This window comes from Fulmarus glacialis, unplaced genomic scaffold, assembly GCF_000690835.1.
Source record: "Fulmarus glacialis isolate BGI_N327 unplaced genomic scaffold, ASM69083v1 scaffold3461, whole genome shotgun sequence".
Classification (NCBI taxonomy): Eukaryota; Metazoa; Chordata; class Aves; order Procellariiformes; family Procellariidae; genus Fulmarus; species Fulmarus glacialis.
In genome coordinates, this window is record NW_009193214.1 from 2,476 (window position 1) to 29,470 (window position 26,995).

The 26,995-nt window shown below is 45.2% G+C and overlaps 1 protein-coding gene across 1 annotated transcript; it reads right to left on the reverse strand.

Moving 5' to 3' along the window:
* Window positions 1-1,738: 1,738 nt before the first annotated feature.
* On the reverse strand, window positions 1,739-26,684 carry LOC104083745 (voltage-dependent T-type calcium channel subunit alpha-1H-like; the record flags this gene model as incomplete). The annotated part of the gene is made up of 4 exons (XM_009587352.1): window positions 1,739-2,528; window positions 4,474-4,566; window positions 17,399-17,714; window positions 26,525-26,684. Coding segments are annotated over 4 exons (1,359 nt in total), but the record flags the coding sequence as incomplete, so codon positions are not given.
* Window positions 26,685-26,995: the final 311 nt, after the last annotated feature.

Sequence of the window (26,995 nt, forward strand, 5' to 3'; positions counted from 1 at the left end):
CAAAGAACAACAACAGGCTATGTGAAAATCTCCTAAGTCACTGAAGTGGCCCTGGGATGTCACAGTTGGGACTGAGATCTGGGGCTTTCTTCTCCTGAACAGGACCCCAGCAGCAGATCCCCTTGCAAGCACGAAGAAAGAACCAAACCTCTGACTTGAGCACTGCCTTCCAAGTAACGGCTCTTCTGCTCATCCTTGCTTTCCCAGTTCCAGACTTCTGCAGAGCCTGGGCTTTTGTCTCAAGGTACGCATTCTCATACACATTCTCACAATAACCTTCATTAACTTGCATAGTTAAATATGAACCAGTGATTCATATAAAGTCCTTGCTTAACAACGGAAGAACGTTGCAACTAACCTTGCCCCCTTCTGCCCTCCTGCTAAGCTCCCAAGCGTACGGAAATGTCTGCCGAAGGCAATTTCTATAAACAATCCACTTTACCCTTTTGTATGGTCACTTAGAAAAAAAATATTAACAAAGACAAGCCACCCAACCTATTTGGCAAGCAACCTTTACTGTGACCCCCCCAAGCTAGGCTTGGTATTTTTTCAGCACATACATCACTAGGATAAATATTTGTGTCCAAGCACACACAGATAAACAGTTTTGGAAAACACAGCCATTGAAAAAAACAAATGACGAATTTGGCTTAAAGAGATTAAAAAATAGAAGCTAGATCTTTTTGACTTTTTACTGTTTGAGGGCTTACGACTATTTTTCAGCCTTTAGCTCCAGCCACGAGGACTGGAAACATTTTGCAAAATAGAAACCTAAGTGTGGCATGTAATCACTACTCCAGCAGTGGGTGATTTATACATGAAGGGAGATGAAACTACACTAATTAGCAATGCTGGTGTGGCTGCAGTCTGTACAGATAGGGATGGGACAGAGGTACAAAAGAGTCCTCAAGATGTTCCTCATTCATTCAGACTGAATGGAGCTCCAAATCTGCAGTAACACTCAGTCCTACATTTCTTCTGCACACGGGGAAAGATGAGAGGGAAAGCCTGAGACCTGTAGCTTTGCTACACTCCTGCCCTCACACGCATCTTCTGAGGACGAGCACAGAGCAAGACCCTGCAGTGGCCATGGGCCTTCCTCCAAACCTTCTGCTCCTTCTTGCCAAAAAGAAATTCAGAGGCTCAGGGCCCGTCAGAGCAGAACTAGGGGTTTCTAGAAGTGTCTGTTTTGAGTTCTTTTGGTGCCTCCCTTGTTTTAAACTTCTTATGTTTCCTATACCTTATGCTTCTCTACCCGCTTCCACCTGCTCTTCCCCTTCAAGATACCACGTCCCAGCAGCTGGGGCTTCTCTGCTGCAGGACTGCAGCCGGCAGGTCTGTCATTCACCAGAGCTGTAATTCCAGGGGCTGCATAGATCTGTTCTTGGGTGGGAACAGACGGGGAACCTCCAGGATATCACTAAGCACAGGAGAGGAGCTCAAAGACACATGCTTTGTAACCACAGGAAAGATGCCTCCAGCAGTAGCCTGAACTCACTGCCCGAACCATCCTGTATCTTGCTTTACCCAATGACTGCAAATACAAGGGTAGAAGGAACAGAGCTTTCACTCCCTCAACCTGTCCTACTTCCGGCTTCAGCGCTCAGTTCCAATAGCATTCACAAAACTGCCTCCATCTTCAGCACCCTACATGGCTATCATTAACATCTTAACTCTTGAGCAATTTGCCCTTTGCCCAGTTTTCCTAAGTAAAAAAAATCAGCTTGTTTGTCCTTACCATGCTCTCCTACCAGTTGCTGCAGCTTCCCATAAGAATCCGTGCCCAAATTTACAGGGCTATTAACCACAGCCACAGGTGAATTGCCATTCTTCTTTCCTTTGGGAACCGGAACAGAACTGGCTTTGCTAGTTGGAGAAGGCAGGATAGTAGGATAGTTCATGTTGCCATGGTTGGAGAGTCCAGCAGTCAGTTTAATGCTTGCAGGGGCATTGGAAGACTTACAGTTCACTTGTGGTCCTTCAACATGACAGTCTGCATGGTAAATGCTGTGCACAGACTCCGAATCTGGAGGAGGAGCAGGACTCTGCAAGTTGGGTGATGGAGAAGGAAGCATCAATTGGCCTCCAGGTTTCATGACCTTGAGTTCCAGGTTGCAGATCTCAGGGTTGGAGCGTGGCCCCCGAGGGCTCCCATTGCTGATGTGATAGTGGTGGTGGTGGTGGTGATGGTGATGGTGGATGAGGTGGTGTATGGAGGTGATGCGCTTTTTGCCTCGGTGGCTTTGCCCATTTGTGGTGCTGTTTGGGTTAACTTTTTTCCGGCGCTTACTCTGCCAGTTATTGTACAGGCGTATTGTCCGCCGTTTCACCTTCCTGAAGATGTGGCAGATGTACTTGAGCAGCTCCTCGTAGCAGCTACCTGGCTCAGAGAAGCTGGCAATTGTGCTGTCATTGGAGAGATAACGGGCCCGCTGCTCCTGCATCAGCTGGTTCTCCCGCTGCTTTGTTTCAGAAAACTGTGTTGCTATCACAACCAGGCACAAGTTAATCATGAAGAAGGAACCAACCTGGAGAAAACACAGGGAAAGGAATTACCAGGGACTTTACAAAGCAAGACATGCTCTTCACCACCACATGCTGTCTGGACTTGAAGTGTGGTTCTTAGAAATCCTAAGATTTCCAAACATGCCAAATCTTAGGGTCTGCTCACCAAATGTTATGTCACCATGTGCCTGAGCTGCTAAATTTGCTCCTAAGCCATGTTAAATTATTTTGGCAATGGCAAAGAAAGCTGTTAACAATGGCCTTCACCACTTTCCTCGCCTCAATAGTGATGACATTTGCTACTAACACAGGGTGTATGAAACACAACGCAATCAGTTACCACCACAAAACAGATCATGAGGAAACACCCGGCCAACCTGCAAGAAAAGATGGTCTGAAGTCCAATTTGTGCTGTACTGAAACTGCCTCTTCCTCTATCACTTCACACCCTGGCATAGTGCGCCCTTATTTTGAGGAGGACAGTCAGGGTCCATGCATCTGTGACCTTATACTCTTGTATCTCTCTGACACAGAGAAATGCATCTCCAGGAGATTCAGTGCTCCTAGAAATGCCTGATTTATTGTCTGGTTGAATTGATGTGTTCTTGGGTGATACCAGCTTTTCAAAATGAAGTCCCAAGGACAAGAATGTGAAGTGACCTAAGGCTACATCCTTCCCTCAGCTGTTGAGTCCACAAACCGGTTTTTCACCACTTGGGTTCATAAATCAGCCAAAGGAAAATGTCAAATATTCCCATCAGAGAATCAGTGCCCTTAGGCTTGAAAGGGACTGACGTCAAGAAAGTGCCACTGTCTACATGGCCAAACCTCTGTGCTGTGCTCAGTAGGAAACGTATGGATTTAATCTGGACCATTGTCTGGTGAATTCTCAGGGGAAGCCGTTGGGAGATGGTTTGCAGTGCTATTCTTCAGTTTGTAATATCAGCCTGGATACTGTCTGACAAGCAGCAAGGGTGCCATTCCCAGCTCCAAGTGACTTGGAGATTAGTCACCTTCTGGCTTTTCTGCAAGGATCCATATGTAGAGAAGGGCTCAGAAGAGTGGAGCATAAATCTCTACTATGCATGGCCCATTGCTGAAGGCTCAAAAATCACTGGCTTCAGAATGCTATCTGTTACTGGGAAACTCTCACACTGCTCTGATCCATGCCTTTCCCACTGGTGGTGGGAGTTGTGGTGGTTTGACTTCCGAAGGCCTTCAAAACCACATTGACGAGGATGGGGTTATATATAAAGAATATCCAGCCACAAAAGCACTTTGAAGTGCCTCCATCCCATGTCCTGCCTGACATCTACATGGTACTTTTCCCTCTGCTCTCCTCCTGACTTAAATGCTTAACTTTTCCACAGATGTAGACCCCTGAGAAGGTTGTGCCCATTGTAGAAAAAGAACCTTGCTAACATGGAATGGCAGCTTCTGAAGGCAACGTCCAGCATCTCCAGTGAGTAATACTTTGTTTTTAGGAATGACAGCACCGTAAGACCTCAGAAAGGTGCGCTGCTATTATTACTGTTATTTAAAGGGCTCAGGTGAAGTTCAATAGTTTGAGGGCCCTTCACCGAAACGAGGTGTCCTCTGGCACATTGAGGAGGCTAAAGGAAGAAAAGCTACAGCCTCTCCGCCTTTTGTTCTGATTAGCAGTTGCTTGGCCAAGGCACAAAAGTTAGGACGCATCAAGGTGACAAGACCAAGACTGGGAGAGTAAGAGGGAGGGAAGACCATATGGCCTGACAAGCTGTGACTATGCATCACATGTGACACTAAAAAGGACTGTTGTAGCCAATAATCTGTCCCCACAGCACTAATCACAACCTGCATGATTACGCTTTATGGCAGGAGAAAGGTCTCCCACTCTGAATCCTAGCTGGCTCTTCTCTGTGAAAAGCCCAGGGAACAACTTTACCCCACAAGGACAAGGAATGGGAGCATCTCACAGTTCATACTTACTATTATAAGCAATATAAAATATATAAAATTGTAAAAAGAATGTGCATCCATCACATAATACATGATGTCAACCCATCCTTCCAGGGTTATAACCTACAGGAAGACAGAGAAAGAAAGTGTAAGAACAAAAGTCAACCAAAAAGTTAGTAAGCATCAATCTTCTGATAGTGCCTGGTACTCATCACTCCACAGCATCTCTCAGGATCCATCCAGACCTGTTGCACTTCTTTTCCCAGTTGGCTTAGGATAGCAGCAATGTGTGACCAAAGGACTGGCCTGAGGTTTCTACAGGAATCTGGTACGATGAAAATGATACAACATTACAATAAAACATCTGAAACTGGTTCTGAGCGAGTGCAAAGCACTTCCAAGGAGGGATTATAAACAAAGCAAAAGCCTCTCTGGTAGAGATCTGGGCTTTTACCTTAGGCTCCTGGTTTTATAATGCTACCCATAAAATTCCTAAGTTTTTAAGTCAATTTTGTTTCTGTGAAACCAATTTCTTTGTGATTCCTACTGGCTCACCGTTACAACTGCATCACCAATATCATAGTGGGAAGAAAGTTACTTTAATTAAATGTAGAATTGATTTCATACTCGTTTTCTCAGTCTTCCTTCCACTAAAAAAGAAGCTGAGGATTTAATTAACACCACACAGGCTGTGTGCAGAGCAAAGCAAATTCTGCCATGTCATTTACACTTTTTATTTAGATAAAACATACCAAACTTCTAGTGCTATCTTGCTACTAGTCCTAGAGCTGAAATTCCAGCACAATTTCCATCAAAATCAAAGCTCCTGTCTGAATTTACTTGCACTGATGTATCCTATTCGTTACGCCTAATGTGAGCCTTGGTGGTCCTAGCATAAACCCAGAATTGCTGCCTGCCTCCAACTTCAGTGGCACCATTCCTGATTTAAACCATGTTTGCAGTGAAGGAACTGTGAATTAGAATTGCTGCGAACAAGAAAAGGATCAAGCTTCATCAGTGTAGAGGACTTTCTGTATGGTACCAGACCAGGTACCATACCAGGTTTCCACTCGGTACCAGTGGTTCCATAAAGCACTTGCTGTTGAGTCAGTGAATAAAACAATGTTCTTGTCACACCTGGAGCATCTGGGCAAAACACTTGCAGGGAAGTCAGACATAAATCCTGGAAACTTTTCTCCTGTTTTTTTACTCAAGGAGCTGGAAGAAGCTCCTAGATATGGATCTTTGGTATATGACCACATCTGCAAGGGGGAGAGCATTGCTGTACACACAAGCACTCAGTTTCCCTGTGACAGAGCACCTTGCATCAGCTCATGGGTGCTTGAAGAGAAACACTACCTACTCTTGATTCCTCTTGCCCTAAAGTCAAATGTGGTGATGTCTTACCAGCAAGTTTTCAAACCCAGTTCCCACGTTGAAGCACGCGTAACTTAACACCCACCATGCAGCTGAGTGAGAAGCAGCCAGCGAATACAGCTCCACGCTAAAACCAATAAACACGATCTGCCAAAGAGCAGGTAAAAATTGTCTCTGCAGCTGTTTTACTCTGTCAGCATTGCTAAAGACTTTGAGCAATCATGTCTGATGACTTGCTGGCTGCATTTACACAAACTGCACCCACCTCTCCTGTTCCTCATTACACGCATTAGATATTCTTTCATATCACATCCTTGCTGCTGGTTAGTGATGTACAGGCGTCAGACAGCAATGCTATGCTTCCAGTGGCATGGGTTTAGCAAAACCCAAAAGAATGCTTTTGGTCAACGGGAACCCCAGAGATCAATCTGTGGTGGAAAGTTTTCAGCAACAGACACATTTTTTTTGTGTGCGTGCAAGTGCTGTTGTTCACCCTGGAGTCTGAGAAGGGGTTAAGCTGTCTGGGCAGACACAGGCAGTAATCAGTCTGTTCAGTGGTGTGAAATGGACAAGCAATCAAACTCAAACTGCCCTTTTCCGCCTTTCCTTTAACACGGTTGAAACATTTATAGAGAGCAAAGTTCTTTTCGGCTGCATTCCTTGCCTGTGTAGGCTGTGCACAGCAGCGGATCGTCTCTTACACTCGATGCCTGCGTAGGTTCATGGGGAAACTGGAGGGATCAAGTTGGGAGGTGACACAAGGCTAAACCAAATCACTGCCAACTACCTAAGAAATAGTCTCCTTTATGCTGTTCAAAGTTCCCTCTCTTCCTTCCCCTCTATTTGGATGGGCATTTCAGGGTCAGGCTGCCACAGCTGACACAGCAGGTGCTCCATCCATTTACACTTGGGGATGAAAAATGAGCCCAGGGACTCCAAACATATTGGATACACCTCTTCACCAAATTTGCATTCGGCTGGCAATCCTCAAATCGAATGTATTAAAACGATTAAACACAGAGCCCTCTCTACAAAAGGAGTTACCTGAAGGCTGCTGTTGGGCTTCTGCAGGCGCTGCCAGCTTCCCACCTGGGAAACAGCTGCTGAGACAAGAGTGAGGGCCAACCAACATTACAGAGGTATTTTTCTTCCATGCTAGACAGCATTTTCAGCAAGAATCAATCAACACACCACATTTTTCCTCTGGAGGGCTGAAAATGCTCATCCGGCTCTCAGAATATTTAAGATGTAATTAGAATTTGCATTACTTACTACTCACTTGTAAACCAAAGGGATACAGGAGGGATAAACAGACCGCTGGGCTTTTGTTCTCCTGTTTGACATCTTTGTGGATTCATTCTTGGACTCATCACCCAGTATAAATGCAGCAGTACCTAGGGGAAGGATTCCTGAGCTGCTGAGGATTAAAGAGTACTAGCAATCCTGTAAGAGAGCGTGCTCACAGACATCTGTCTTCTTTTTTTAATCAAATAGCTCTGGAGAAATGCAGGACAACACACATGCATAGCTACCTGTCTGGACTGAAACAATGTCTATGGTTTTTACAGCCTGATTCTTGCTGTGGACTTCTTTCTTGCTGTCTTTTAGAGCGCTCCAAATGACTTTAGGAGTACATTTTTACCTACTCCAAGATCTCATTGCATATCCCCAGCATGGCCTTGGTGTAAATGGGAACCAGACCATTTGAATTTGCCAACACCTGGTCTATACACCATGAATTAAACTCTTTAACTATTTTTGGAACCAAGTCAAAGGCATCTGCACTGGTGCAAGGTTCACTGCTGCAACGCACAGTTTGATCCTACACACTTATGCTCAGACCAGATGAACTCAAGACGGAAAGCTAGCAACTCTCGCTATTCTCCCAAGAACACCCATATATTTTTTCAGCGTTGCTTTGCCTACTGTTCCTCCCTTGGGGCACCCTGAATGCAATATCACCTACTTCGCTAAGCAGAAATTACTTCCTTCTCTCTTCACTTTCCAATCTGATTAATCCAGTTGACTGCAGTTCCAGCATTTGGCCCTCCAAGCCCTTTACAGATATCTTCCAAGGACCTGGAGCACCTTTCTTGTGCTTTCCAATCTCAGCAATCCATTCTCAGTAATTAAATTCTGTTCAAGCCATGGTTGTTCACAGACAGACATATTAAACAGTGTCTCCAAATGTACCAGTTCAAAGCTTCCAATAAATGCAACATACAATTATTTATCAACAGAGATAAGACAGCAAGAAACATGTTTCCTAATTCTGCTCTGATGAAAAAGATGTGCAAGATAGGTGGCACACTGAAATTGGCAGCTGCAGGGAAATAGCTGAAAGATTCAATTAAGATGATTGGCAACGTTGTCCTGGAGGGTGCTGCCGACCATTAATCACAAGCTGCAGACCCAGTGGGAAAGGAGATGCTGCCCCCTTAGCATGAGGAAATGATTTTTGCCTTCGAAGGACTGAGACACTGGGCAGAGAACAGAGCTGTCCTCTAACCCATCGGAGATCCTGTATGATGCTCAGTCTGATTCTCCTTGCCTGCTCGTTCAGTTCTTTACCTCTTATGCAGCATGGGCAGGGATGGGATAAATCATTTGTCTCCCATTAATACCTATGAGGCTGAGTACTAAAGCCCTGAGTCTTGTGTCTGATCCTCTCTCCCATCACCGCAAGGATTTAACAGAAAGCTCACTCAGGTGAATGTAAAGTCAGGTTTTGACTTCATTGATCTTTGGCTTGGACACCATTCATACCATCCCCACCCAGGCACTCCTTGACCACCGTACTAAGACGAGCAGGATGAGAGTGGACAATCACATTTTTTTTTATGTCTTCTGTTCTGTGATTCTGATCTTCTTGGTTTGCTCATGCCGCAATAATTTCATCAGCTGTAACAAAGATGCTCGTCTGATTTATAGTAGCATAATTGGGGACAGAATCAGGTCTTCTAGTCAAGCTAATCAGAATCAATCTAAAACTCCAGGGTGAAAAACACAAGGGAGATGTAGATTAAAGACGCTCGCAATTAACTCAGATCTCCTCACTGTTCCCAGGGAGACAGGAGGTTTACTTTGTTTTTTCTGGGGTCACTTCAAAGGTCTCTGCAGAACAATTTCTTTTATTATGTCAAGAAATTTTCATCATAAAAATCCTTGTCTTTGAGCTCTGCCAAAATTTTTGCAAGTTCTTGGCTATAATCGATTCAAGAGCAGGTTATTTTTCGCTATAGTGTCAGTTAAGAAAAAGAAAAAAAGAATCATCCAGGGGAAAAAAACCGACATGCAAACTCCAACCCAAACTACTTTAATTAGTAAAGTCAAACACTGAATTACTTTCTGTGTATTAGAATGCACTAATGGCTAGTGCCAGATGGACTGCTGCAGAGAGAAATCAACCTTGAGGTGCCACTAATCAATCGAGGAAAAGTTTGGAAAATTACTGTGTGAAGTGAAGCTGAAAAAATTATAAGAACTGAATGCACAGCATACAAAACTCCAGCCCAGCCACGAGGCTTGATCTTTCTCATGGCAAGATTTCATTTCTGCGATTACTTAACAGACTTCATTTGTAGAGACAGCCTCCCTAAGCATGGGAACCAAAATCAGCATCTCGCACTTTGCTCAAAACCCCTAAACAGCATAGCTCTGGCAAACAGAAGTTTCCTTGGTGGTTGATTTCAGAATTGCAGGTGCATGTTCAACTCGGCGCCTGGCCGAAGCACGAGATGATACAGAGATACAGAGAAACTCAAGTGTTTCCAAACCATTTGAAGTGTTCATCTTAATTGACATCTATAGTTTGCACTCAGACTCTTTTTCTTTGGCCTAAATTGGGTCCTTTGGGGACAAGATGGGCATTATCTGCATCAAAATCAATTATGCTGAACTGAACAGCAACTCTGAGGATTGTCATGATTATTTGGTTTTGTTTACTTTTTATCTCATCAAGACAAGATCCAATGATATCATAAATTGCGAGAGCTATTAATTACTATGATGGTCTCAGTAAGTTCTGTAAGGCCTTCACTATTCATTTCTGAAAGCCTCTTATCTATGTATTCTGCCCTCTCAGGCATATTGATTTGGCTAGCAAGCACTGACCAATGAATAATGGAGTATTCCTTTTCCGTATGCAGAATAATCAAATCACTATTTTTGAAGTCAACTTCACAATTTTAATTATTTCCTCATGACAACTGTTGTTAAGTAACCTCTGTGGTCAGAAAAACAGGTTTTATTATATTCTGAGTAATGTCCTTTGAACAGATGCTTTTCTTTTCACTTTGAGGGCCTGCTTACTTTCCAAAGCGACCTTAGCCATTTCTTTATAAATTGAGAGTCTTGCAAAGCATGCATCTGCTCTGAAAAGTGGCCCTGCAAAACAGAAAATGAAAGGAAACTGTGCTACCTTGCATTTGTTTTCTGATTTGTGACCTCTCAAATTTGTTCCACATCAATGGTGATGTCTGGTCAGCATTACCAGTTCACAGTGAATCTTGAAAAAGCAGAGCACAGCTGGCGCGCAGTAAAGTTGGACATATCACTGATGCTGTTATTGGTAGCCCAGAACCTCACAAAAGTGAATCTACAAGCTTAAAAATGGCATAAAAACTTAACTTTTGCTACAAAAGTAAGGTTAGTTGCCGTCTCTCCATTTCCCATTAAATAATGCAAGATCCTCATCCGACAGCAAAAACATTACTGATTTCAGATGACTGCTGCTTATAACAAATCACATCTCAGTCCATATTCATGAGGTTTGATTTACTGTGATAATTATCTTCTGTCTTCACTGTTTGTGTAAAGTATCTTATGCACAGGGAATGTATTTAACTGTTTAGCTTCAGCAATAATGAGTCCATTATCATAGAGAGAGCCATAAATCAGAGTTTCATAGCAGAGCAAAGCTGAAAGATGAAGAGTCTGCAGTGAGAAGGGAACCAAAGCCAGACTGAGATCCTTGCTTACAGATGAGTGTACCACATAGCAATTATATGAACGACAGCGCTTCTCCAGACACCACTATCTGGAACACAGCAGCAGTTTGGGGCACTGGCCCAAACGCAAAAAGCAAGGATTTTTGTTAATTGTATTGTTACACCTTGTTTCAAATTATATTAGAGATGATTAGGGACAAAGGGTGCACAGCTTCAAGCACAACTAGCCCTCTGTGCAGGACGATGACACAAAACACTTCAGGTGTCCAAGTGTCTCAGCTTTACCCATTCACACTAATTTGAGCATGGGGTGTGTCTTGTTCTCCTGGATGGACCTGCCAACTCAACACTGTCTGGAGACAGTTGTGTGGGGACATCAGGGCAAAGGAGCTGAACCTCTGGCTTAGCATACAAGTCTCCCCTAGGCTATGTACAACTCACAGTGCAAGGTGCAATAGCAGCAACTGATCATGAAGCAGGTTTGGGGCGATCAAACCAAAGTAAGATTTACCTGTAAGAACTGTTGATGTACCTCAAGACCAGTAGCTTTTTCATCACCTAATTGGACTCCAGATTAGGCCACAGCTTGCTGCAGGCACCCCTTTTTCTGCTCTGAATAAAAGAATCTATGATTGAGGTAGGATGAAACCCTTTCAAAGCTACAGAGTTTGCAGCAGGTTTCTCTGCCATGCTGGGTCCCTCCAACACCTCCCATAGGCTAGTGGGCCCAGACCTGGAATCAGGATGGCCTCTCTGAGTTGTGCTATATGGGACAATTCCTTCTAGCCTTCAAAAGGAAGGAGATTTTTCAAAAGCAACTAATCCTCTTGAAAGCATACTCTGAGATGCTTTAAAGGGGCTGGATATTTTTAGATTGGGTGTTCAGCATGAAAACTCTTCAAATGCAGAAAACAATGTTTATTTGGCTGACCAAATTAAAAAAAAGCAACACCAACAAAACTCAAACCCCATCATTTAGAGTGAAATATTTTTGGTGATCCAAAACAAATTCAAATCTAGTGACAAAGCACCATCTTGAAGCAGTGGAAATGAAAAGCTTAGAACTCTTTTTCCCTTTTTTCTCCCCAGCCAAAACTTCTTGCCAAATTCAGCACAGATAAGCATTGTTGACACATATCATCAGTTTAAAGAATGAACCATTTGACAAAACGTCTTTTTGGCCAAAAAATTATCTACTCAATGAACTCCGAAAACATGGGCACCCAGCGTGACAGCTGCTTCTGAAAAACATGGCCCACAAAACTACATGTTGTACCCACAAATACAATTGCAGTCAGAAGCCTCAGGCTCTTTCACTTCCTTCTGCTTCAGTGTTCTGGCTGTTCCCCAAAATATTTAAGGTTACTGAAAGTGGAAGAACAGAGGTTGCAGCAGACAGGCAAGCAAGCATATCGGTAGCACCTTGCATACAATACTCTTGAGACACTGGGGCAATCATTCCTGAGCTGTCATTTTGTAAGGAACTTGGTTGAGGTATCCTGAGGTATCCTGCAACAAAGCAAGAGAAACAGGTCCCAAAAAGGTCCCTATTAATATCCATCTGAGTGACAGCCCATCCAAGAGGAAGATGTGTGAGTAGGAACCAAGAGGAATGACCCTGCCAATTCTGACCCTGACAGCAGGTTCCAGGATGGAGGTTTGTGCTTACTCCAAGCAATGTTAGAGCTTCAGGTCTTGTCTCCTCAAACAAGATCTTTTCTTGACTGAGTGACATGATAGACAAGGAGGGACTTCAAGCTCATGCTTGTATTTGGCCATAGCAGAAGTACATTGAAGTGCATGTCATTTTTCCTTTAATTCGAATGGAAGATATGGTTCCCATTACAGATTTAGCTGAAAGATTTCCAGGCAAGGGAGAAATCCTTGGGGAAGGATTTCAATCATGATGAACAGAAGCTGAAACAATGTGAAGTGGGCAATGGCTGTGGAACAGATCAGGGCACCAAACAATGGTGAAATGAGACAAATGAACCTTTCTTTCCAAACCTGAAATCTCCCCCAAGGTCTGTGCCTTCTCAGCTGGCCCATCTGCAGGCACAGCTAGCAGGGGTGGAGATCCTGGCAGAAGCAGAGTCAGCAACACAGAGACAAAACAAGCTCCTCATCAGCACATAGCGCAGGGTCAAAATGAATAAATCCTTGACTAGACTGAGATAGCTTACACAAGCTCCCAGGGGCTTCTTTGACAAGCTAGAGCACAGAAGAGGTTAACTTCACATCGAAACAAAAGGGCTATTTCGGCAGGTGGCCTGCAGCATACGGCTGTCACTGCCAGCTGTCGTACCTGCTCAGGCAGCCTGCCATCACATTAGGAGTAAAGTATCTGCAGAAGGACAAATGAAGGAAGAAGTGGGTGGCATCAATTCCCCCACTTTTCCATCCCAAACTTGTTCTCTCTCCTGAGCTGGTCACCCACACCTTTGTGGCTGTAACATACTCCTAGCTTTGGTGAGACTAGGTGCAAAGATAATTTCTCCATCTAAGGACAGCACCAAGATAACACCTTGAACTCTTGCTGCTGCTGACAGTTCCTTTAAGGCTGCTTTATTTCCAGACATCTTTCTTCAGAAGGTGATTCAGCTTTTCCTTTCTTGGGCATTCTTATCAGGTCGTGTGCCTGCTGGGCTGTCTTCAGCTCTCGTGAACACAACCAGGCTTTTTTTTCTTTTTCCCCTGACAGCAGCAAGGGGGCTGCTGAATGCAAAACAGTCTCCTCTGAGAATTCCCTCGCTAGGGCCTTCTCATGATGGGCCAGAGATGTGTTACTTGTATGACTTGATTAATTTGTTAACCGAGATGTCTTTTTAAGCAAAACCTTATAGAAGCAATATGCACTCAGAATAACATAAGCCAGAAACAGAAACATGAATCTGAGAGCTGCATCCAAGGACTAAGGGTCTTTCATTACGGAAGTCCCGTAGAAAATGCAACTACTTCTGAAATACAACATGTGAAGAAGAGGCCATAGAAAAGGCATAACTCAGCCAGTACCAGCACTGTCAGAGCCCCTCTGAACTGCCAGACAAACCTTCTCTTGTATTGGATGGACATTTCCTGAAATGTCCATGTAATTTTTTCCTGTACATTTGCTCTCAGAGTTTAGTCCTTCCAACTACATCCTGGAAGGAGGCACACAGGAAAACAGCTTGTTCCCTTGATCTCGTCTTGATTCTGCTTAGCTGAACGTTATTGCTCCTTCAACTTTGCCTCGCTAGTTTTGCCAAAAGCATTGCCTCCTGATGTAAAGTGCTATTATAGGTCTTACTTTTCTGGAAGTCAGACATGAAGTCATCCAAGCAATGGTTCTGTGGTTTGCAAAGTAGCCTAAATCATCTCTTCTTCCCAAACTGTGTATCTTACCAGCCATCCAAACCCTTTTTGTTTTAATGGGGTTTCTGCATTCAGGCCTGGCCACACCGAGAATGATGGTTAGGAAGGTGGCAGTGTTTTGGTTGCTCCACTGAGACTGTCAGTAATTCAAATTAAATTGGACTTTGGTTAGGTGGGTAATTCATCATTTGCAGTGTGACAACTATACCTGTAATTACTGCTCTTACTGTTGCGGCTGAAATTCATGTGCAATAAAGGGATCTTAATATCGTGCCAAACCTCACAGTTAATTTAGGTTCCATCTCCTTTCATTTATTCTATAATAAGCTAATTAGTTCACATAATTTGCCACTGAATGTGCCTTTGTAACAAATATATACATGAATTAGCCTATTACACAACAAATGAGGGGAATCAAAACATGAATCATTTGCAGGATTACATAAGGAATTATTATCCTTTCAAACACCCATGGATGCAGCCATCATCTTTATTGCTTTAAGATTTTATTATTTGCACTAGGTTGATCCTCATGTCTGATGCCCCTGACTTACTCTTCTGCTTGGAAGGTCAACAATGCATTTCACTGTTTGGTATGCCCCGCTGCCACATGCCAGGTTACTTGCAAGCTCAGGATCACTACCATGAAGTTAAATGTCTTTCGGCTTGGCTGCTTAAAGCCAAATTCTGGCAGCTGAAAAGAGCTTGGCCATACTGCTAGCCTCCAGCCTTGGCACACCATTTGCAAGGATGTTTTGGAGCAGAGATCTTCAGATTTCCCTGTCAAAGTCTGCTTTTGGCTTTGTTTGTTCGCAGTCTGCACAACTGCACTCTTGGAAACTCTTGGGCACGACTTGCAGTCACTGCACTTGGAAGCTTCCTTCCGAATCTCACCTGTGGGGTTCATTTCACCAACCTCCATTCTGACAGCTCTTAAACCATGCTAGATTTCCAAGTCATTTGGCATAAATCATGAGGGATGCTCTATCCAGCTGAGTCCTAAGATTGCCATTATGCAAACTGGAGGCTTGCCAGACCTTGAGGTTCAGTCCACCATTATAACTCTTGCAAAGTACCATGTACTCATTATTCCCCAGAAGGGATCAGGACAATTGGACCAGTCTCATCCACAACACAGAGTGCTTTCTGCCCAGTAATTCAATACCAATTTACAGGGAAGCTTCTGAGCTACTAAAACCATCAGTTCTACTTTCTGCACTACTTACTTTGAGGCCTCATTTAACTGCTGACCTGGTGCTACCCAGCTTCAACTGTTAAATGTAATGAGAGCACAACTCAATGGCTTTATTTGTTAGATGTTCTCTGCTTACAGCAATTGTTTTGATTTAGCATCCAACCTCTTGCAGTAATGATTTACTCTTTCCATATCAAAGTTATGCAAGCAGCTTACTCCCAACAGCTGCTTCTTTACCTGGAGTTATATTGTTTTCAGTTTCTAAAAGTGAGTCCTTACTTCTAAAAGGAATAAAGATGCAAGCAGAGTTTTTTGGCTGGAAATACTCTTTAGCATTTGGATGGCCTAGGCAGCACTAAACCCAATCATAAACCTCCTGGCAGCTGCCAAAATGATCTATGCATACAATATGCAACTTTGCCAGACACTCTGCTCTGCCCAAAAGAATCAGTTGAAACCTCTGCTGTGGCTAGTGTGTTCCTCCTGGCTTAAAACTGTACCTTTTCAGGCTGAAGAAATAAAATACCAACATGAAATGAAAACTTGCAGCCTGCAAAAAGGCTCAGGAAGTAAAACGGAAGCAGGACCCCTTGAGAAGCACCTGCTTATTTTCAATGCACCAGCACAGGCACTCCGCAACGCACTGCCCTCTGCCCTTTCTCTGGCAAGAACATTGCTGCCCGTGGTGGGAGCCAGACGGGACCTCCTGGGCACATCCATCAAGCCCTGTCAAAGAACTACGCAAGAGCAGAAAAAGGAGAATGCAAGTGCAGCCACAGACCTATCTAGTATTCTTGCTTTGATTTCCTTCTTTCCTTTATGCAACACTCACTACCAGTCAGGAATATTCAAAATCACTATGGCAGCTCCTCTCTTGACATACTAATCCCAGGAAAGAACCAAAGCATTTTTAAAAACATAACCTCATAGAGACTTGGGATCTGTCTGAACCCTTCTGGATTTGGTTTTGAGCCTCTGAGACTGGCAGCAATGTGATTCAAGGTGTGCTACTGTGACAGCATGAGAGCAAACAAGATGCTCAGAGCAAGCAATCACCCCTTTACAACTCCCAGATGAAAATTGAAAGTTATTAAGTTCATATTATAATATTAAACTAGAAGGAAATTCATAAATGAAATTTAGAGCTCTGAATGAGTAATTATTCATCATTAACAAAACTAAAAGGAGAACTTTTTCTCTTTTAGGAATAGATGTCACCTACGCTTCAGGAGGACTAAATAAAACAGGGCATCTAGCCAAAAACATAAAGAAATTTGTGTTAAAACAGAAAGTGCAAATTAAAAATGGAAAACAGTACACGGATCTTTTAAAATAGGCTAGCCCTAAGAGACCATAGCCTCTGGATGTGTAGGTGAGCTATCCAATGTTCCAGAGCTACAAATGCTTTGAAAATGCTTCAGTTGCTGGAGTGTTTTTGTCAGTTTTGGAGTGTAAAGGCTCCCCCAGTCTGAGCTAGAAGCACTTTGGTCTCTAGTGAAGAGCTGTATAGGTGTGGATCAAGAGAGACTCAAATTCCATGTGAGTAGTCTCTCTTCACAGGTATTCCAGCCAGAATGGACCACTAGGATTATTGCTTCCTCCCTCCAGCATACCATGCTAACCAGTATAACCCTGCAATTCTAGAATCAAGCCCAAACTATGCCATTGAGCTAGTTCCTACATTTTAGAATGATATTAAGTCTTGCTTAAGGACTTGGACAACACTCTCTATTTCCTGATAACTACAGCAATAAATAAAGACCCTAACTCTCAAAAATCCCTGGGATTTATCCAGGTCTGATTTGCAGTGCTAGAACTTGCCATACTTTTGTCTGCTTCAAGAATTATTTTCCCCCTCTTCTAAAATGCACTGAAAAAAATAGCTGTTCTCTCCAAACGCTTTCTTGCAACATTTGTGCAGGTTATTGTCCTATTGTATTGACGCATTTACTCGATGTGTCTTTATTTGCAGTTTCACGCAGGTGCAAGCAAATTCCTTTCTCCTCTGATGCATCTATCAAAATCTTTCCAAGCAAAAGATGACAAACAAAAAGAAACAGAAAAATCTTTAGGAGAATCCTACCTGAAAAATAGCTATCCAGGCATATCCAATGTTATCAAAATTGATAGCTCCATTGTGTGGGTTTATGTCCCCTGCCATGCATACGTTGTAATACTGGTTCCAGTTTATGCAGGCGTTCCTGCTGCTGAAGTCAGGGCTGTATAAACTTGGGGTGTAGGAGTCCATGCTCAAGGTGCACTCCACCTTGTACTCCTTCCTATTTGGGATGTTGGAGCATTTCTGCATGCCGTTTTCACGATGCGATGAGCAGATGAATGGATTCTCCTCTGCTTCGTCTGTCCGGTAGTACGGATGCAGGAAGGTAAGGTTGTATGTCCTGGAGGGGGAAGAAAGAAGAATGAGAACAAACAATACATCCCTTGTTTCATCAGCAGCAAAAGGTGCTGGTTCCTGTCCCTGGTTTGGGTGTGTTATTTCTCCTTTGCCCTTCAGCCCCATCAGACTGGGGACAGCAAGCCACAGTTGAGATATCAGCCTCTACCTTTGTCTTCAAAGCTTTTTGCTTACAGCATCCTGTAAGGCATCAGTGATCTTTCAGTTAAAGATCAGCCTGAGCTTTCCCAAGTGAAGAGGGCAATTGAAAGTTGAAATGAGAGAGTAGAGAGAGAAAAACCCCAGCAGGTCAGGTGCTTCCCAAAAATCTAGGGAACTTTTTTGTTTCCATCTAAGGATTTTAAGGTAGCTCTTCTCATGCTCAGAACATGCTTCAGAAAGCTGATGGCAAAGCAGCTTTCCAATAAATTTGCCCCTCAGCACCTCTCTGGGATGGGCGAACTGAACTTTAACAAGGAGAGACCCAGCCACAGGCATCTCAAATTCCTTCTGTACTTCTGTAAGAAAAGAAAGAGCCCACATTAACGGGAACTGTATGCTTACTGCACATCTGATTTAATTGGCCTGGATAAAGTTTATGGCTCTGTTACAGCGAAGATAAGCAAGTGCTCTAATTGCAGCATGGCAGGGATGTGCCTTTTCCCAAGCCGTGCTCAGGGACAGATCAGTGAGCCTGGGACTTTACATGCTGTTTGATTAGCATTACTGAGCCCCACTGGCACTCACACTGCTGAAGCACCGCTCAAAATGAGAAGGTGCAAAGTCCTAGAGCAGACTTTATCTGCTGTGTTCAGAGCTGCAGGGATCTAAGATGCTATATAATCAGTCAGGAGATAAGGGAAAAGGCAACACACAAATTATACAACCAAGTGACATGTGGGTAGAAGATAAGCAGGTAATTCTTCAAGACAGGACAGCTGTATTTTTATGTGTTTCTGAATGTATCTAACTGTTGAATAAATTTGGCTTTAATGAGTGCCAAACTAGTCTTATTCCATACAATTGCTTGAAATTGCTCCCCAAAACCCTTGAGTCAAGCAGGAGTCACTCAACAACTGCACTTTAAGGAGACAACAATTGCTGCAGGGCAGAGCTGAGGGGAAATTAACCCTGAATAACTTTCCTGGGGAATTTGGTTCTCCTCCATCAATGAATTACTTGAGATGGGTGTTTAGGGTTCATCCAGCTTCAGGGATAGGCAAGAGTAGCAAATCAGAAGAATCGGGCATTGTTTGCTGGTGATTAAATGTATTCAGCAGTTATTCCCCTCCCATTGCACAGTGTTCCTACACCGCTAGACAAAACTGTAATATCTTCCTCCCAGTTTCTATGCCTTAGATTCAAGAGACAAGGAAGAAACTTGAAAAACGTTTTTCCTCCAGGACTGCCTAAAAGTCTTCTCCTTCTTCTCCCACAAATTGGTTTCACTTGGAGGAAATTTCCATATAAAACAAGATGAAGAAAAGGCCGAGTGCTACGTTAGCATGACGTTTGCTAGAAGATCAGATACTACAACCAGCAGAGTTTGTCACACAGAGCGGTGTATTGCAGAGGCTTGCGAAGGATTAAAATGCACCGAGGCACAGGGATGTGTCTGGGAGTGCTACAGGCTGTGGGCAAAGACAGCTGGGGAACTTGAGAGAAGAAACAGAGGGAGGAGAAGAGACACCTGAAAAGTGACTTCTAACTCACAAGTGGCAGGCAGAGCCCTGGCAGCTCTGTTTTGGCCTGATGTGACAAGTCATGCAAACTCAAAACTTTGTCTGGGCAGCTCAAAGCCCAAACCTGGCGCTTGCAGCAGAGACAGCCACAGAAGCGAGTCTCATACAGTAACCTGCAACCCTAAAACTACACATTGAACTCCCAGCCCTGCGTGACCTTGGGAACATCCTTTGCTCTTTCTCGTTTCCCTTCAAACAATGCTGACCAAGGCTCTTTGATCTGGATGTGCCACTCCAGTGACATACTCTTCCAAACTACAACTGATCATCAGAAAACTTGCTCCAGAGCCAGGTGGAGCTGTGAAACTCAGCAAAAACTTATTTCCTTCACCACCCTGGAAGCAACACCCTACCACACTTGGGAACATCCTTTGCTCTTTCTCGTTTCCCTTCAAACAATGCTGACCAAGGCTCTTTGATCTGGATGTGCCACTCCAGTGACATACTCTTCCAAACTACAACTGATCATCAGAAAACTTGCTCCAGAGCCAGGTGGAGCTGTGAAACTCAGCAAAAACTTATTTCCTTCACCACCCTGGAAGCAACACCCTACCACAACCAGCAGGCAGGACGGGAAGGCTCAGCACACTGCAGCTCACGGGCCAGTGTAATTAGGATTCTACCCAGAGCTACTCCCTGGACTTGCACAGGGAGATGGACCATCTGGAGGGATGATTGTGTAATTAGCAGCTATGGCTGCACAAGCTCCTTTCCTGGGAGCAGTTTCATGTTTAGATGCAGACACACACATGCCCATGCCAAGAACACTGACCATGGAAGAAGTGCTCAGGCAGAAGGGCTAATGCATCAGCGTGATGCTCCGCTCCGACCTCACACCCGAGCTCCCCCGCGAGCTGCCTCTCCCACCACAGCACAATACACACAACATTCAGCACCACACGTGACTCTGCAGCTGTCTGCCCTCCCAGCTGCAGGATTCTGACACATGTTCATTGTCCCAGATTAATCATCTTCATTTCAGTCTGCAGAGCTGATCTCCTGACATGCCCACCCCACCGGGCAGGCTGGACAGGGACACAGCTAGCCAGAGAGCAGTGTGCCAGTCAATTCTGCTGGAGCCCATGTACCCAGTTTTGTTGGAAGGAGGGGATGCAGCCAGGCTGGGGACCTACAGGACCAATTCCCTTCCCATGCAATGCTTCTCTATTCACTACACATTGCAACTGGAAGGGTCCTTGATGAGCCACATACACAGATTTGAGAGGCTGCATGTTTCCCATGAGTCACTGTTTAGGAAGCCTTGGGCTGAAGGAGAAATACTGCCTGCAGACACAGCACCCTGGGCTGTGATCTCATAAGCTGCGTAGAAAAGATTTGGGCACAAACCCTCCAGAGAATCAAAAGAACGACACGCTTTAGTGGCTGTGGGAGGAAAATAAAACCAGGAAAACAAAGCACAGCTTGACTGCAAAGGGTGGATGAAGCTTGATTTGATCCTGCTGCTGCCTAGCTGATTTTATACTCCCTTTTCTCTGCCTTGCTCATTTTTGCAATTGTCCCTAAAATCATTTACAAACTAAAAGAAAGTCCTCCTTATGACAGGCCAAAATCAGTCACATGGGGGCCAATTTCTGCCCAGCCCTTTTTAAGCCCTTCCCTCTTCCATGTTTGCCCTGGGCACAGAGACACCATGAGCATCTGTCCAGCTCTGCATGATGCTCTGCCATCACTGAGTACAGCAGGAAAGGGACACACCACCCGACAGCAAGCACTGCAAATATAAGACCTTTTCCTAGTTCCTCTGCTTGATGACCCTGCTGGCAAAACCAAAAAATGGGAAAGAAGGAAGGACAGCAAGAATGAGAAACAACAGTGTTGCAGAACGAGGGAATCCCCAATATCCACAAAATAAATGAATTAGCTCTGCCAAGACCATCTACCTCCACATGCAGGAAAGGTCAATCTGACTTCCTTGTTACTTGCCAACAGGCATAGTCCAAATAACTTATTAATGGTAATGAATACACTAATCACGAGACCCTTGTGCTCTGGGGAAAAGACATGAGAAACTAAGCCCCAGAATGGATCTTGTTATCACATTAGAAAGGATTAACACCCCTTTCTTGGCCAGCTGCCCAGTGCACATCTTTCTGTGGGCTTGCAGCAGCTTTGCAATGTATTTTCCTTTCTCTGTCCCTGGGCATGTTCATGTGCAGCAAGGACAACAGCGGGGCAGGAAAGTCCGTTCTCTCCCATGTCAAAGGAGGCTGAACAATTATTCTCTGCTCCATCTTCTCCCAGGCTCAGTCCTCCCAGCCCAACTATCTCATGCAAGACATCATCCACAACCACTGGAGTACGGTGTGTGTGCACTGAGCACAATCCTGCTACAGCTTTCCAAGGAGCAGAGGAGGAAAGGGAAAAGGTAGAGGAAACTCAGCACCAAGCAGGATCCATTCCCTCCAAGAGGAGGCTGCTTTCTGGAGGAAATCCTGCTGACAACTCAACGTTGCAGCACAGAGAGATGCCACAAGGAGCAATTAAGCAGAATTCAGAAGTACCTTTCAGACAAACTCAGAGCTGTCTGCCTTGGCCGTCTGTGCCTTCTCACAGCTCTACAAAAGCCAAGGAGCCAAAGGCGGTACAATGCCAAGCAGGTACGGAGTTAATTAAGACTGAAGTGCTCACATTATAACTGTCCTGCAGCATTAGATAAATACAAAGCACTTCACAGCTCTCTCCCCTCTCCTGCTTCCAACCCACTGAGTTCCTTGAAAGGCTCTACGAGGGGGAAAATGCTCCCCTGCATAACAACACACAAGCAAGGAGCAGCCCCAGCAGCAACAACCCAGGCAAACTGGGGGTGACCCAATTCCTTTATTTACAGTGATAGCAGCTCATGATGGCAGGGGGGAGCCAGAGGGGTTTCGTGGGGGAGACACACATCCTGAAGATCTTGCAGATAAACTGCTGGCTTTGCTTGCCCTTCCCACACATGCATACTGAGCCTTCCCCTCTCAGACCAGACCAACCAAAGAGCCCTTTTGAAATTCCCCCTCCAGCTCCCACTGTCAGGGATCTCCTGCACTCGCTCACATAGCAGTGGAGACCATCCTGGCACTGCTCTTCCCCACTGCTGTGCAACGCCAGGGAAAGAACAGTCCGGCCGTGAGCTCCCCAGGGGGTTGAAGAGGTGTCTGAGCCACCAGAAGCACCACTCTGGTCTCCAGGGCTGGCCGGGGAGTGACAGCTTCTCACATGTCCTCAACAGCAGTGACCCACTCCAGTTTATTGCTTGCCAACTCGCTACTGCAACAGCCCAGTAACTGCCTGTAATCCCTTCAAAGTCACTACTAAAAGAGAGTCCTTAATAAAACAACCTCCTTCCAGCATGATTTTGCATTGCAACAGTGCGATTTTCAAAGAGAGAGAAAAAGCAGGTATTTCCAGTGCACCTCAAAGAAGTCCCCAAATTTTTATCAGAATGTACTATATCTAAAAATAGTTTCTTTACTTGAAGCAGCCAACTTTCAAGGGGGATTTAAAAGAAAAGGTTTCCACAGGAAGAAGATGATGGCAAAAATCAAAGTCACTTCTTCCAACCGATGCCTGCTGTAAAGTTGAATAGCCCAGAAAGCTGCTGGCAGCGAGTGTGCAAAGCAGCATACAGCAGATAAACTATATTTGAAGCACCAGTCTCTGAGCTCGCTTTACTCCAGAAAACCTTTGGGGCTATGACCCTTCCTTGCCTGGCACCCTGGATTGTGTTCAGATGCTCACCCTCGCTTTAAAGCGGCTCTGTTTTCATCTGGGAGGGTTTGACACCACCACCAAGGTGAGTCCTGCCAGTAACTCAGGTCTTCCCCTTTATGGGGCTGTAAGGAAAATCTGAACCAGGACCATCATCAGCTCAGCCCCAACCCAGGTGCACAGCATGCCTGTCCATCCTCCAGCCCCTCACAGCCTGCTGAAGGACTGGTAAACATTATTTTAGGCTGAGGAGGACAACAACATTGGGATTTAGTGGGACTTGGCAGACAAAACTAAATGACCAGAATCTCATTCCCCCTTTCCCACAGAGCTCTATTCTGTTTACTTCTAACCAAAACCAGAGCTTAACTTTAATCCTGCATCCCCTGCATGAAGGTTTTGTTGTTTTGTTCTCTTTGGCAGCTCTCCCTGGAAGGGGATGGATGGTCAGGGCTCTCCAGCACCAATGCCAAGCACAGCAGCTCGGTGCAGGGATGGAGCATGAGGACACAGAGTGATGGACCCTCTCCAGTCCAACCCTGGGCTTGACTTTGCCTATAACTCCACACTGTCTTGCAGGCAGATGGTATCTCGCTGCCGGTCAGCAGGACCTGCTAGTTTGGGCCCGGTGCTGTATATTTTAGCCCTTCCTTACAATTCAGAATGATGTAAACCTGAAATGCTTTCCCTATTACTGCCACACTGAAGTCACTCCATGCCTTTTCCCCCTATACAACTTGCTGTTGGGGTGTTAAAGACCACTGCAGGGGTAAACCATATCCCGATGCCCAGAACTATGGATTCAGAGGAATGAATCAGGATTAACAGAAAAGATGGAAATCCAGTTTCATCTGGATTCCCCAAAACTTTCACACCAAACTCCAATCAACCTGGGACAGCTTCTAGCTGGAAATGAAGGGACTGGTTCACTGCAGCCAGGTTTCTCAGATCTAAAGCTAACCCAGCAAAACACAGACCAAGACAGTAGCTTCAGTCTGGGTGATGGTACCAGAGCAACCCACATTTGTTACACTGATACCGGCATCAGCAGAGCTGCAGGAGCCCTGTCCTGCAACAGAGCTGCCCCATGGGCATGCCAGAAGCCTCATTTCTCCAACTTTCTCTGGAACGGTATAACTTTGTTCACAGCATCCCTGGATACTGCACACTGATATCCAACAGGACTTGGGCACAGGCAATGGATAGCCCACAGCCACCCAAATTCACCTCTACCTGCTGCTGGGGGAGGACCCAGGAACCAGTGCAGAGCTGCAGTGAAGAGGAAGAAGATCTCTCACAAACCTCCTGCCTCTTCAAACACAGGTCCTGAGGCTTAGCACAGGGAGCCTGATTTTGCCTTCAGTGACCGGGACCAAGACTCTGATAAGAAAATCCTGCAACACCTTTGATGCTGCTAATGGCCATTATATAACAGTCTACTTTCCCCAGGCTGCTTAATATCTCTACTTAGCAAATGTTTCCCCTGTGGTTAATTTAAAAGCTCCACTTTGCAGGAAATCACAGTGTTTTAGAAAACTGGTCAAAAAGATGAGAGGGACTCGCCAAAGCTAATTACAGCTCTGCACTCCCTGTACTCAAAGCACTGCCCACACACGGTACCTGCCCCATGCAACAGGGCCACCCAAGTACAGCTTTAACACCACCCTTAGGGCTTTGAAATGACAGCTTAGGGTAACGGAGGGTCTTGGTGACCAGCAAATACCTGCTGTGGGTGCAGGAGAGAGCTCACGAGGTTGGGGCATCAAGATGCAGGAGCAGAAGCATACACACATGGCAGACTCATCGATTTTCTGCCTTTCAGCATCTCTGATGGGATGAGTGCCATCAGAGATGGTCTGCAGCACAGAGAAAGGCTCGGAGAGCTGAAAGCCACAGGACTAATCAGTGAGAGGCAGGAACAGGACCTGGGGTAGAGCTGAGGGATAATCTCTGCTTGTCTTCCAGACACAATACAAGTTGTAGACAGCAGATGATTATAAACAGATATAATTACAGGCTCTATATTCTCTTACAGAGCTAGAGTTGCCCTGGATTAGCTGGTCTTAGGCATTTCCTCACCTCTGAGCCACTGACATCTCCAGCAGTCTCTGAAGGAAGGATTTTCCCAGGCAGATCTCCCTTTTCCACAGGAGCTTGCACTCGGTTTTGATCTGTTGTGCTGATGGGTTTTAAGGTGTGTCCTTACATTGCACCTCTGAAGGGGCAAGTGCAGAACAGCCCAAGCTCAGTATCATACTGAGGGATCGCTGGGGAGCAGCAAGAGCAGGACTGTCCCACGGTAGGGGACATCCCAATGCCAGAGCACCTGCACAGACAGCCTGAACACAGCAGGCAGAGCCCAGGGCTGGCTGCAGGGTCCATTCAAGGCCCGAGACATCGCAAGTGATGAAGCAGATCCAGAACCCATCCAGGGAACTCAGGCAGGAGCCAAAGAAACCAGGAACAAAGACAAAGCTGGAGACAGGCACACCAACAGCACAGCTCAAACCAGGACTAAGAACCACAGGCTGAGCTTAAATAGAGCTGCTGGGCCATGGGCAGGGTGTGGGTGGGGGTCCTAGGTGAGGCTCATCAGGGTAATTAAGGCCTATTAGCACCCTCAGCACCTGGCAGGGATGCTGGCCAATGCAACTGCCTAGCTTGGAAGAACCAAAACTAAAGTTTGCATCAAAAAGAGCAGGTGATCAAATGTGCTGCCCATCCCTGATGCCTGTGCCAGACTGAGAGTGGTGTACAAACATCTTTAATGCCTTCCACATCAAGCTTCTTATCTTAATACACCTATAAAGATTTATTTGCGTATTTCAGCAGCATCTCCATGGTGCTGTCTGTACCAGCGTGCGGACCATCTCATCAACCCACTGGGAGTGCTAGGTGACCTCCCAGACCTGTTCAGTTTTGGGAATTGGCAATTTTAGGAGAGCTCTAATGCTTTTGTCTGTTCTAAATCCTCAAATTCTCAGAGTCAGGGATCTCAGCTTCCTTGGACAGAGATAATCCAAACCACTAACATCCTTGTCCTTCAGGTGCAGAGGAAAAATACAAGAAAGCCACTCCAAACCCTCAGTAACTTGCTGACAAGTGAGGGTTTTTCATAAAAAAAGTACCTAGCCAGACTCGGAGTCCTGAAGCCAACAACCTTGTGAATCGAGATGACAGCCCTGTTAAGAGCTGCCATTGCAGCCGAGTGCCATGGCCATGTCGCGCTCTCATCCGCGTGCTGCTGGGTCCGGCCCTGGCTGCACCCCGGCTGGATGCTAACCCTGCGGACCGCCGGGGCTTCTCCGGCAGGGGAGAGGGAGAAAGGAAGAAAAGGTGGAGATTTTTTTGCTGTACTTACATTGCAAAATTCCTGTCTAGGAAACATCTGTTTCTCAGCAGCCCTGCCCAGAGCTGCACACCAACAATCCCAAAGATGAAGAAGACAAAGAAGCACAAGAGGAGGACGTTGCCTAACATAGGCAGAGTATCTAACAGCAGGGTGACGAGTATTCGCATACCTGTGGGGAGAAGGAGAAAACAGGTTAGAGGAGCCCTTTGACGGGGAGAAGGCGAAAGCCACATCGATCCCAGCTGCTCTCAGGCTTCATCATGCAGCCAGTGCATCCTGGGCAGAGGAACTGGGATGTTTATGTTTTCCCCTAAACCTTAAGGCTGAAAAGGAAGGTAAAGAGTGCAAAAGGCTTAGCAGCACATGGGAACAAACAGCGTATCTCCAAAGGGTGGACTTAAGAGTGGGATTTTCAGATGTTTTCAGTAACACAGCACTCAACAACACACAAACATGGGCAAAGCTGCAAGACAGTCTTCC